At 36.0% G+C, this 14,155-nt stretch overlaps 1 protein-coding gene across 19 annotated transcripts in view; it reads right to left on the reverse strand.

Moving 5' to 3' along the window:
* PAM (peptidylglycine alpha-amidating monooxygenase) overlaps window positions 1-14,155 on the reverse strand; it is a 122,703-nt gene that overhangs the window by 40,003 nt on the left and 68,545 nt on the right. For all 19 annotated transcript variants that reach the window (XM_032095851.1, XM_032095862.1, XM_032095860.1 and 16 more), the window contains 4 exons: window positions 12,284-12,369; window positions 10,521-10,604; window positions 1,819-1,867; window positions 1,275-1,342 (listed from right to left, as the gene is read on the reverse strand). In XM_032095851.1, the coding sequence (XP_031951742.1) occupies window positions 1,275-1,342; window positions 1,819-1,867; window positions 10,521-10,604; window positions 12,284-12,369 (287 nt within the window). The remainder of the gene's footprint in view (window positions 1-1,274; window positions 1,343-1,818; window positions 1,868-10,520; window positions 10,605-12,283; window positions 12,370-14,155) is intronic.

Below are 14,155 nucleotides of genomic sequence, written 5' to 3' on the forward strand. Positions count from 1 at the left end.
ACAGTAATACATTTACTTACAGACTATGTTGAGGGATGCTTAACATAAACACAACTATGGTAAATGGTCTACTCAGGGGAAAATTAAAATAAACTGGTATAATTTTAAACTGATACAATTTACAATGAAGTCTTGATTATAAAGGCCCAGACCTAATTTAGGGTTAGACGAGAGACTTTGTCAGAGAAGTGCTGAACAAAGTTTACAGGGTAGTACTTGTGTTAGCACCTAAGGAAGAGCCTACAGAAAAATCCCAATGCCTTTCTGAGAGATATCTCCACATTTCCTGTTTTAACAAATTTCACGCTCCACTTAAGGGCTGTAAATTTGACTGAACATAAGAACGCAGTTATCAGCAACCACAGAACTGTTTGCCCTTTTCCCTCACCCTCCCAGTTGTAAAATTAAATTCCTACACTGATCTAATATGCTTGGAGGCAGTGGGGGATTAATTTGGTATGTTTTCATGTTGGAGAGCAAAATACTTTTCATTTCAATTCAAATTTAAGAATGTTTCAAGTTGCTGAATTCACTAAACAATTGGAGTGAGCTGAGCAGTCAACCACCTCATCCTATTTAGGCAGCTAGCTGTGAATGGGACAAATGGTGTTCTTGGTTATCTACTTTAAAATTTTGGTATAGCAGAGTAAAGTCAGTGTTCAACTTCCTTAAACAGAACAGTCTATGCTAACTGGAATAAAGGATATTGGGAGTTCCAAGCTGAGTTTCACATAGAATTCAGGATTCTGAATAAAAACTGTTCAGAAACTTCCTATTACCATTTTTTTCCAGCATTTTGACCTTTTAACCTACTAGGAGCACAGGAATAAAATTCTTAAATAGCAGCTCCTTACTGGTAGAAATTAATTTTGTAAAACTGAAGTCTTAGTAGATCACAAATATCATGAATGACAAATACAGATGAAGCAGAGTGCAAAACAGTTTATGGCTTTTTAGAGGGGAGAGGAGGAATTAGAAAATAGGTAGGGCATTTTTTGTAAAATATTAAGATGAAAATAAATTAAAGAAATAGTCATTATTAGTTGTACAATATTGTGTTTATACAGCATTGATTGCCTTTACTGATGTAGTCATAGGGAAATAGGATACAATCTTACACATAACTATTTTTTCCATCATTTGTTCAATCAATCAAATAATTAGTTTGTCCATCTACATATCATCAAGCCTCTGCCAAATTTTCTTACACAATAAGCAATAAATATAGATCAGATGCTGAAATTATACAATCACTTCGTAAAATGATGACTCACCTTTCTCGCCTGGTGGTATGACCGTGTTCACAGACATCATAAGATACATTCCAGCAATCAAAGGCTGCCTGAAATGCAAAACCCAAGCTCTGGTAAACAAGTCTGTAAAACACAACTGCAAGTGACTCAATATGCAATACTATTTGACACCACTAATTTCTAAACATGGGATTACATCTGAAACAGATGTACTGAAAAAGAAGCTGTTTCACAGCAGTTCCCCTCTCCCTCCCTTTTTTGCTACCTTTTCTAAAGCATTCTCTGCAAAGTATGGGAAATAGGACAAAGCTATCATCTGTGTAATTGCTGTTCTCATCCCAGACTTCTAAATATGAAGCTCTTAAACTGGATTAACTCGGTACTCATAGCACAGCTATGTCCAGTTTCTTAGCAGAAATGAAAGTTTTTGCCAACAGATGACACGACTTCGAAATTCTTAATATTGTGAAGTATGTATTATTTTTATTTCATATGGTTTCAAAGGAATCCACACTTTATGTTCCAATGAAAAAAAATATAGGTAAGCAATTTTAAAAATACTCACTTTTGGTGTGTCAGATGTAAAGTTACACCAGAGCAGTCCTTGTGTTTATCTGTACAAATTGTGAAACAGTTTAATCGTTAGCAACTGAAACCCTGCAAATTACTACATATAAATAAGATTTTTCTGGTGTGTAAAAAATACCAGAAGACAGAACACGTTTTAATCTTACTGTGTGCAGTAAAACTGCTATACTGTGAAAATACTACTCAAATTTGCTCGAACTTGAACACCTCAGTACTGCATATGTAGCAATCCTAATATAGAAAAAAAACTTTGGTGGATGAAAACTGCTGTATTAGAAAATGTAGATCTCTATGAACTAGTATCCGGGAAATGAAACAGTATCATGTTTACACTAGCAGAAAAAGTAGTTTTGTTTCAAACAAATTTATATTTTGATCAAAGTTAGAAAAATGAAAGATTTATGAAAAGCAATGATTTTAGCCACTAATAATGCAGCTGCCAGAAATCCTTGTAATAAAAGTCATTAGGTGAACTTGATATACCAATACAGACAGCAATTCTGCTTAAAATTGGATATGCTAGAAGGCAAGTAAAAATAGATGATTCATTTGTCAGTGTACTGTATCATCATTAGCTGATGTGTTTGACACTTTAATTTAATGACCCAGTTGTCTTGATAGTTACTCAATTATAGTTGGTCATCTGGGAGTTCAATCTTTGTTCCTTTTTAAGCAAGTTTCTTTTTCTTATGGTTTATAGCAATAATAGCTGTAGCTAGAAGATGGATCTAACTCCAAAGCAAATAAGCAGAACATTCTGAAAAAATATCCTCCAACAGTGTATGTTTCAGGTAAGAATGAGAGCAGAGTAGCTATGGATCTGGTGACAAGTGGTAACTTCTGAGAGTTTTTCCTCCCATCAATAGCCAGATTCCAAACTGAAAAAGTAGTACATTTGAACAGAATAAAGGACAATGAGCAGAGTGGGACAACACAGGGAAACTTGACAGAGTAAAAACTACCAGTTCAGTTTTTCAGATGCTAGCTATTTCCGTCACACCACATCTCACTATTAAGGGATAATAATCAGTTCGCTTTTCACCATTACTGATAGTAGAATTTGCTAAAATTTGTTTTCAGTATGTTCACAATGTAGATCTGTAAACTAATGTATGTGTTATTTAAGTGAAATAGTTGCTAACACAATTTCACTGGGTTCTCATAATGCTCATCATCATGGCATCTACAAATTCTTAGTTACTCCAGCTCTGTGCATCCCAATAAATACTTTTGGATTTAAAAATCTGAATCAGTATACAACAGTTGTACCTTTAAAAATAGCGACAGAAAAGGGAAGTCTTCATTGTACACAGAAAAGAAAAATAAGAACAGTAGCTCTTTCATCAAGACTACCTACAAATGTACTTGCATTGAGTAAGTACCATTCCCGATCATGCACTAGTTTTCAATTACAGGAAATAAATGTTTCTTCCAAATGGCCAAATCAAGAATCCAGAAGTGCCAAAAAGAATAAGCTATTAGGAAAAAAGAAGGGGAATGGTAAGAAAATATTCAAGAGAAAATGAAATTCAACTATTTGTCAATGGTTTTAGAAAAAGTTCAAGATACCTATATACTGTTCATCCTCTCCCAGCAGGCAGCTTCACTCACAATCTCAATACCTCAGTGTTTGCTACAAAGGTCTTTGTAAAGTGTCTTTTGCTCCACCCTCCTAATTTCAAACTAAATTTTTGTTATTTATATAACACAGGTGATGCTGCAGAACTCAGTTTTTTATAAGTTTAGTGTAGTTAGAACTCTGCACTACATCAATTTCAATGGAAATTGGAAAACGCTTGCTTCCTTTCAGAATATTATTACTTAAAGAAATAAAATTATAAAATTTAAAATGCAATCAGTGATATTAAGTCTCTCAGTTTTGGAATTTTATTTGAAAACATCACTATTCTATCTTTTGAACACTGCTGCAAAATCATCCCCAAACCATCAAAGTAATTTCATATTTGAAAAATTTAGTCCTTACATCACAGTGTCTCTTTAAGAGTAGCACCATAGGAGGAAGGAAAAAAATTCCAACACATTTCAGTTTGGCAATATTAAACTATTTTGAAACAATCTGAATTTTCAGAGCACAGAAAAAATTTTAATCAGCATTTTCATCTAAATAGAGCAATTTAAAAATGAACTGAAGATAGCTGGAAACTTCTAATTGCTACTATATAAGGCAACCATCTAAATCAGAATCAGGGGAAGCATAAATGAACTTCTGGCACAAGTATCTGATCTGCAGTGCTGTGTTAAGAGTGAAAAAATGGACGGATACATTAGTCTAAACCTTTCAGAAATTCCTACAGTGCTTTATAATTCTGTTTGTAGATACATTTAGCCATAACTGAAGTAAATGTTTTTCTAACAACTACAGAGGGATGCTGGAACTGATGTTTCCCTGCTTCTTCTTCCTTCAGTTCAACTCTCTGAAATACTCAAAGCTCGAAACACTTCACCCAAGAACGCTGACCACAGTGAGATCATGCCACTTCCCTTTTGCAAATTCTCTTCAAGCTTCACTATCTGACCTAAGCTTGTCCAGCTTATCTAACTACTTTGATTTCCTTGTTTCAGCTATTCAGCAAATAAGCACTGCTCTGGGACAAAGAAGCTACTAGCTACTATTTGCCATATGACAAAGACTGGAAAATGCATTTTTATATACTTCAGAAAGTAGGTTCAAATGAAAGCAAATTGTCTATGCAGAGTTTCCAACTGAAATAAATACTGAAGTTGTGCTCGTGTATGTCTTTTGTGTTCTGTGCAAATATAACGCAATCATATTAAATATTCCCTGCTTTTATTTACCCATGTCAAACAAAGCCAATGGTGCATGTTAAACCGGCTTCATATTTTAAGTATTTAATTTTTAAAAATTGTGCATGACAACATTGGAATGACCATTCCAAGTTTAACTGGCAATAAATGTTTAAATTAGTTAAAAAGAATCACCTATGCTACTCCTGTTTATAATGTTTTCTAGAAGAAATATCTCAAATATCAGAAATACTCAACAGTTTTTCAAATTAAATACACCTGACATGAAGGCAAATTATCCTAAAGAGAAACACTCTCCTTCTGTAAGCTGATTTTGCTAAGAATTTCTGAAGCAAGTCTGACAGACTTTCTGCTAATCTGTCTATCCTGATCTACAGTCCTGAACTCTTTAATTACATGCATGACAATCTGCCACAGACATTGAGACTTCTAGGACTTCCTAGATGCTTAAAATTGCATGGTTTTTTATTCATAAAAACAAACACTCTTCAAAACCTATTTTCTTTGCGCTCTGCGCATGTTATAAATTATTGAGCACTCTGCTCAAACTATTTATTCAGCTTCTTCATTGCTCTACTTCTAGTATTTCATAGGAACAGTGTAGTACTCATACGTGAGTAGAATACTTATAAGCTTTCACTGTAACAGAATGGCAAATTTTATGAAGCCCCAAACCCCTTGTTATTTCAAAGTCAGCACTTGATTTGTACCTGAATCTCCATACACAGGCTCAGAACTGGCTTTGCTTCATTCAAAATAAGTAGCCTCAAAGGTAAGCACAACCTCTGAGAAAGGCAATTCCAAAGCTAATGCCCATGGGGAAGTAACTTTCTACAAGTTATATTTAAAAAGCAAAGACATGCAGCACAAAAATGAACTTGAGGTCCCAGTGAAGCATGAGACAAGTTCAGTATATTGCATTCAATATTGGTATCTAATATTTGATACATGAAACTACCTTAATTTTTTTTTCTCATGCAAGTCAAGGTGTTTGCACTTGCTGATCTATCCACTCACCCAATATCAATTCAGTAAAATTCTACCTTTTTTCAATCTGTGAAAAACAAAATGCAAACACAGACTCCCTAGTGACATTTTCAGAACTTACTTTCCAAAAAGAAAGGAGGCAAACAATTGTTGATCCTGGTTCAATATAAATTTTTTAACATATGAAGACCTCATAAAGGTCAGAGATGACCGATTTGCTAAAATAATATTATATCATAGCCATGAATCTCTGTGAATATGTAAAGCTAACTTTATTCAAGACACTAGCAGATTCAAGAGAGTATCAAAGAGAAGGCCATTGAATCTAATGTCTAGAATAATGTTCAAATGACAACATACAATTCACATGCTTATGAGGAAAAACATCTTTTTAAGATCTACTAACTTGGTGGCCAAAACTAGTTACTCTCCCCAACCAAAAAAAACAAACCCTAAGACAAAACTAAGAACCCTACACCTCACTCAGAAAAGCAGGTCCATCTATGTTATTATATGTAATGTGGGTAACATAATTCTTGCAGGGAGTGATAGCAAGGAGAAATAAATCAGTGAAAAGGTGGGGATTAAAAGAAGAAGCTGAGAATGCAATATTGTTCACTGTGCGACAAAAGAGAGAGAACAGGAAAGGGAATGAAAAAAAACCAAAGCTGAACAGAGATCCAAGAATTCCCCATAAATTTGCTCTAAAAATATTGACAAAAAATTATAAATTGCTTCAAACAATGCAACAGTTGCACATATACAAATGACAAAATGTGAAAACCTTCCATACAGAACAGCTAAAAGACCTATCACTGATAACTTTTAAACACTGATTCTTGAGGATAGCAATTATATTCTTACACATGCTGGAAAGGAGTAAGAGAATAATATGGCAGATTAGAAACAACGTTAGTCTTTGTTACACAAAGTGAAGGAAAAAAAACATTCTAGGGATTAGAAAAAAACCCACGTTTTTTAAAATTCAGATTCAAAGGTGCTTACATAGAAGAATAAAACAAGACCACGGTGACAACTGCACTGCATATCACTACAGCCTAAGTTCAAAGCTGACTGGGTCCCTTTACAGACCTAAAGATGGCTAGATTTACTTTAATTTGAATCTGAACTATAAACACTTATGAATATATAAAAAGGCAGACAAATTTCTGACAACTTTTTAATTGTTACATAACTGTATCCATTATTAGACATAACTCCACAATAATTTTTGCTTTTACAATATAAAACGCAAAGAAAATGAAATAGGGAAATGAATATTTTTCTAAGATGGCTCTTTACACATTTTTTTGTAGAATGTATTTTTGGTTCTCCAGCTAAATTTTAATATGTTTACTTTACACAAGGTACAGTAAGTTTTATTTTCTTATCTTAGCAGAAAGTGTGTATCTACATATGCATTCTTAGCTCAGGATTATAGGTAAGAAGGGATGGAAAGTGAATTCATTTACTACCTGGTTAATGAAATGAAAAATATTCTTTTTAGAAAGAGTTGAACATGAGAGTTGATGATTTTAACTATGGCATTTTTTCCCCCCAGAATTGATAGGAAATAGATTTGGGTGCTAATACATAAATATCTTACTACAGCAAGTCAAATATTTTATATTTGCAATTTCTTGTAAGTCAGAACTCTGAACAATTTGGAATCTTTGATGTACTACTGAAAGAATGACAAGTTAACTGAGCATATTTCATCATTTATCTTCTGTTCTAAATTGCAACAACTGCATGTGCTTACACACAAATTTCAATGACTGTATTCTTATGCTTTGATGAGCTGTGGTTATCAACAGACATCTCACTACAAGAAAAATACCTTTAGGTTATTCCTGAAATTTAAAAATACTTGTGAAACTAGTTGAAGATTATGCATTGAATATCTTTGAACACTACTGTGAAGGTTTAGGACATTTTATTAGATTTACATTACATTTTTCTCTACTGGAATTTTCACAGGTAGGAGATATTAAAAACACTTTTTCTCACAAATGGCAGAAAAGAGAGATTTTTTACTTTAAAAATATGATCACAGACTACCAAGCAAAAAGCACTGAAAAATGGGAGGGCATTCTGTCACACTCATGACACTGGTGGACACTCATGACACACTCCTACATGATAATTCTATCAGTCCACACTTCTTAAACTTCGTAATTTTGCAGGCTCATATCTATGGCATTTCTAAGTCCTGCACATATATTCCAGGCAAAAAGTAAGGAAGTCTACTGCAGAGGGTCTGCTGGGGGTGTAAAACGATATTTTAATTTCAGGTGATAATTTCTTTCACTGCAGTTTCTCTGTGTATGCAACTGGGTTGAATAGAAGCTTTGACTAACAAGTCCTTAATAAAAATTTCCAAAGACATTCTCAACTAGTGTGCAGTGACGGTTACTGAGCTCATTTGTTTCTTTTTTTAATAACTATATACTCATATATTATACTTAAGAGTGAAAATGAACAGTGAGAACTCTCAAACAGTGAGAACTCTCAATGTCCCCAGGCAATAATGAAGAGCAGGCTGTCAATGAATATGGTCTCTTTAGAGGTTTGCTACTTTAATTATTCAGGATTTTAGCAGGCAAAGAATCCCAAGGGTTGTAAGGGTCCATCTGAACTCCTCATGAAAATCAATTCTTTCAATTTCAGTTGTGCACATTTGCAAATATGCTCTCAAACAGTGGTGGCACCCTCAGTTTATTCCTTCCTCATCCTCTACCAATACTGCCATTAAGCCATATTATATCTTCATGTCATGGCAGAAACCATACCTTCTGCTTCAGACAGTGCTGCTTAAAATTCTAGCTAAGTATTGCCCAAACCTTGCCAGAGATGCACAGAAGAGAGGCTGCATGGCATTGGGAAGCTGCACCTACCTGGTAACTTCTCCATTCTAAACCAAGTAGAGTCTGTGGATCATTTATCACGATACCACAGAAGGACAGAGAGGCCACAGGCATAGCTTGACCTACTGTTGTAATGCATATTCCTCCCTTAATTTTTTTGTTCTTTTTCAGCTTTCTCTTCTTTCAGGCCCAACATTTTCATTATCACTTAGGCCACGAGGATCTTCACATTCTTGTTTAAATCCCACAGCAGTAATGTATGATGGATGAATTCCATGGGAATGACAACCCACACATTTTTTGCTCTTGATGACCATAGAGGCCGTAACCCAAAACCTCCACACAGGATGCGATTTACAGAGTAAAAGCAAGAATATATGCACCTCAAAAGATGTCTGAACAAGGCGCTTTAAAGAACAAAGTACAACATGAAATATAAACAAATAAATAAATTAATTAAATAATCCCCAAAAATCACCACCAATATGTCAATGTGAATTAATGAAATTCAAATTTCCCAAATCCCAGCTCATTATATGGTCTGGATGAGCACTGAGGTGGACTGAACACCAGCTGAATGATTTTCTAGTTGGAGGATGGCAACTAGCAGTATAGCCCAGGAATCAATACTTGAGCTCCAGTCCTGTTCAACATCCTCATTAATGACCTGGATGATGGGGCAGGTGCACCCTCAGCAATTGCAGATGACACCAAACTGGGGGAAGTGTGTGATGCACCAGACTGTTGTGCTGCCATCCAGAGGGACCTGGACCGGCTGGAGAGAGGGGCTGACAGGAACCTCATGAAGAGCAAGGGGAAGTGCCAAGTTGCCTTGGAAGACCTGTGCATGTGGGAAGGTACAACCCTAGGCAACAAAAAGCTAGGAAGCAGCTTGTCACCAAAGGACCTGGGGGTCCTCAGGCTGAGTGTGAGCTGGCTGTGTGCCCTTGCTGCAAAGAAGGCAGATGGTGCTTTGTGCTGCATCAGCCAAAGCAGGGCCAGCAGGTCAGTAAAGGGGATCCTGCCCCTCTGCTCAGCACTGATGAGGCCACACCTGGAGTTCTGTGTCCAGTGCTGGGCTCCCCAGTGTGAGAAAAACATGGACAGTGTCCAGCAAAGGGCCACAAAGATTATGAAGAGACTGGAGCATCTCTCCTATGAGAAAAGGCTGGGAGAGCTGGCACTCGTCAGCCTAAAGAAGAGAAGGATCAGGAGGGAATGTGCAAAGAACAGGGAGCCAGGCTCTTCTCAGTGGTGCTCAGTGATAGGACCAGAGGTGATGGGCACACGCTGGAACATGGGAGGCTCTCGCTGAACATCAGGAAACTTTTTCACTGTATGGGTGACTGAGCACTGGCAGATGTTGCCCTATGGTGTTTCTACCCTTGAATATACCTGGACATGGGCCTGGACAACAGGCTGCACGTGGCCCTGCTTGAGCAGGCAGGGAATGGACCAGATCACTTCCAAAGGTTTGTTTCAACCTCAACCATTACGTGATTCTGTGAAACATTCAATGACAAGTATAAGCATATTGCTATGCTTGAAATGAGTGTTTCATCTTTAAAAAAAACCAAAAAACCAAGCCAAACAAATAAACAAAAAATACATTGTCTCCATGAATTACATTTTTTCCAAACACAAATACCATGACAGATTGGCCAGTAAATATAATCTGTTCAAGTAAAATGACAGGTTAAGTGTGTTCACACCTCTTTGTTTCAACTTGATTAAAGAAAATGCTGAATGATATATGGAAACCTCAACTTTCTCCCCCAAACTTAAAATTATTAATCTGCTTCTTGATTACTTTAAATCATTTGCTCCACATTTCTTGAGGGGAAAAAAAAGGTGTTCACCTTTCAAATATTTATAGTGATAAATCAAGTTTATAAAGTCAAGTTAATATACAAATTGTATTACAAATATGCCCACTGATCTTTGCAAATGGCACTAACAGAAAAATTATTTTCTAGAGGTAAATATTTTTGATGCTGTAGCTGATACAACTTACAGAGCAAATTTCCAAAATGCATACCTCTAAATGCACTAACGTCTCCGTAGTGTACCTGGAGAACAAAGTATCTGCTACCCGTTTCTCCTCCAACTCTGAATCCAACACCTAAAAGAAGTAAAATGTATTGTTTTCAGAAACAATAAAATGTAAGATAATTCACCATCACTGACCACATAAAAAAATACGAATCACTTTAATGGCTAAGAGTGAAGGGGTTGAAAATTTCAGACACCACTGAAGTGAACTTTGTCCTGAAACCCAGGAAAACCACCAGCCCATGATCCCAAACAGATCAAGAAGCTTAATTGGTTAAGTTAAATAACCATAACTTAATTAATAATACATATCTGCTTTATGAAGAGAACCCTCTCAATCAAAGAACATTAATACAGATTTTATAAAAATTTTTATAAAAATTTAAATAAAAATGAAGTTTTGTCATCCATGTAAGATTTGGTGGAACTTTCATTTCTCACACAAACTCTGCGTGATACAAACGAATTAACACTAACTTACTAAGAAGACATTGAGACTGATAAGAAAAAAAGATCCGCAGTAAAATATTTTTAGATTTAAATAAATATTACATGCAGAAAAAATCTTGAGGAAATTATGCAGCTATGTTACTTGATGAGAGAAGCAAGCACGGGCACAAAACACAATAGAGAAGCTTGAAATAATTTGAAATAATGAAATTCCAGTTATCAGAAAGGGATTTCTCTAAAGCAATTCTACAATGAACACTTTTTAAAAGAAGCAAAGAAAGCAATTGCTTTGTATTTGGTCAGAGAATCCCACAGTAACAGGCAAAGCCAACTTACAAATGGGACTGCAGCCTCTGTGCACAAATGAGGCATCTTTGTGAATACTCCCTACAAACCTTGTATTTTTGCACAGCTTACCAACAAGGAAAGCATTACTAGCTGGGGTTTAACAGCAAAACTTCCACAGAATCCTCCAAGTACAAAACTTTTAAATAATCCTCCATTTTAACAATTTTTTTAAACTTTACATTCTGATAACCAAATCAAGTAATATTCATGTTGTTAAGTGCGTAAATGGATTATTAAAAAAAACCAAAACATTTTCATGATATTGGTTCCTGGCTTTGAAAATGGGCAGCAAAAGATGAAAGAAAAAACACTCAAAATTCAAGATATTTTCAGATTGAGGCTATACAGATGGTAGATATTTCTAAGACCCTTAGTGGTTATTACAAAGAAGCACTTCTCCCTGTTTTGATTTAATTCAGCAGAGTTGTCTATCATGCAAGAAAATGGGTATACAATCATGTTGCTCAACTGCATCAAAGCATCAAAAAATGAAAAACTCATTAAATTGCCAATGTATACTTTAAACAGAAAAAATTCAATGTTTAGATTGAAGTTGTCTGTGCCTTCAAAAACAAGCAAAAATATTTTCATGTAGTTTGTGTGCTACTGAAAGATACATAAGTGGTAACCTTCTAGTAACACGTAGTAGGAAATGCAAGATTAATGCTATATAATAATAAACATTATATTATGATAGTTATCTCTCCCTCAGCCTTTTTTACCCCTACAGAAACCCAAAATGGTATAGCAAACAGAATGACAAAAACCCGCAAGTATATTAGCTAGCATAATACATTTCATAGTTAATGAGGTTGATGTTTATACAGTTGCTATCAGTTAGACATAATGAAAATATTACAGGATGTTCCCAGATATGACAGGTGCTTACTTCCATGTCCTCCTTTTTCCCCTGCCCCTGCACACAAGAACTCAATATTAAAGGGCCAATACCTTTGGGCAGCCTGGTGGGTGGAGCATTTCTTGCCCAAGCATACAAAATATTCGATTTATCTTTGCATGTTCCTTCATCACAGTCCCTAAAAGTACGACGAAAGAAAAGGGAATATTACTTTTAAAATTTTGAAATCAGAAACCAGCAGGTGAGCTACATGCAAAACCACTCATTTTAAGATCTATGAAGATGTTTTTGAATGTATGCTGATTAAACACAGCTCTTTTAATATAGAGTGCTTTCAGAGATATTGGTAGATGTTCCACCTTTTTTTTCCTCCCTTCGCCTTAAGGCAGTGTTGGACAGCTCTGATGGGCTCTGTCAGCCTATTAACCAGTGATGGGAAAAATGAAGGAACCTTTTATGGTAATGAACTGTATGAAAATTTCTAGCATTATTGACTCAAGTGATACAAAATGACAGTGGCTGCCACATTTACAAAGAGGGACAGGACTCAGGCACAAAGCAGAAAAAAACCCCACAAGACATCAAAGCTTCAGCATAAAATTGGTTATTTAAAATTCATTTTAAAATCATCCCAAAAAGTGACAGGAGGCTGTATATGAACCCACAGATAGGAGGCACTCACACTCTTCCCTGTACTTAATTTAAACTCATTGCTTTATGTTAATTTTTATTCCACTGCACGATTTCTTGTTTTTCAAAATAGAAAAATCACACACATACACGCACACACACAAAAAAGAAACAATCACCAAAAAAATCCTGAACAAACTAACCAAAAAAATACAAACCAAAAACCCAAGGGAAAACAAAAAGAAAAAAGAAGAGTTTGCCAAGTAACAGGCCACAAACAGGTCACAAATATTTACAGTAACTGAGAGCTTGAGTCGTCCCTAGCCTCTGCAGCTAGCACCTTGTAGGTGACACTGAGGGTGAAGAATGAAAGACTCCCGAAGACTGATAAATTTTAGACATCTTAAATCTGCAAGAACTGGTAAACCTGAGGCAGAGACACTACCAAATCTGTAAAAGGCCAGACACAGTATACAGACAGCACAATGTACCTTGACCACATCCAAGAAGGCACATATGTGGGTGTAGGCTGCATGACCATATACATGGATAATCAAACAAGGGACCCTAAGGAGCTTTCCAAACACCCACCTAGAATACACTTCTCCCTCCTGATCCTGAATTAGGGAAGAGGTTTATTTACAGGGTGTATTTGTACTTTCTTCCAAAGGCAAACCATCCACGGCCCTGAGCACAGAGTGTAGAAGTCATTCCACAGGTGCAGCATACACAGTAAGACTTTTAGAAAGCCTCACCCTGAAACTATTCAGACTACATCAACTGACCCAAACCAGATGTGATGAAGGTTGGCACCAATGCCAGTATTTCATTCTAAACCAAAATGGTACATCCCCTGCTCTGTTTATCACTGCTTGTAAAAAGACACCTGGGAAAACCTTTGTATATGTAAGGCATGGTTTCAGTCACCTGAAATTCCGGGGAAAACAGAGTGCCACACAGTGTGAGGAAGAGCATAAAAGACCAGGACATCTAGCAGATGAAGGCTCAATCATGTTCCTGTTATGGATGGCTGAGCCATATGTGCAAATGATGATGATGATTTCCAGGTATCTCTCAGAGATAACCAGCTCTTCTGGCATGTATATCAAACCACCTCAGCAGGACATTATGTACTTCTTTGATCCCAGTGAGCCTTATTGCAGCGTAGCTACTGTATTTATTTCATGAAAGCTTTGCTATAATCATGAAAGCATCAAGAGAAAAGGGAACACACCACTTCTTTTATAGTAGTTATACTCACAACATGTATTTCTAGACCTTCATAACTAACAGTTTGGTCACCTTCCCCTTCAAACACACCCACATCCCAAAGG

The sequence above is a fragment of the Corvus moneduloides genome, chromosome Z (genome assembly GCF_009650955.1).
Source record: "Corvus moneduloides isolate bCorMon1 chromosome Z, bCorMon1.pri, whole genome shotgun sequence".
Taxonomy (NCBI): Eukaryota; Metazoa; Chordata; class Aves; order Passeriformes; family Corvidae; genus Corvus; species Corvus moneduloides.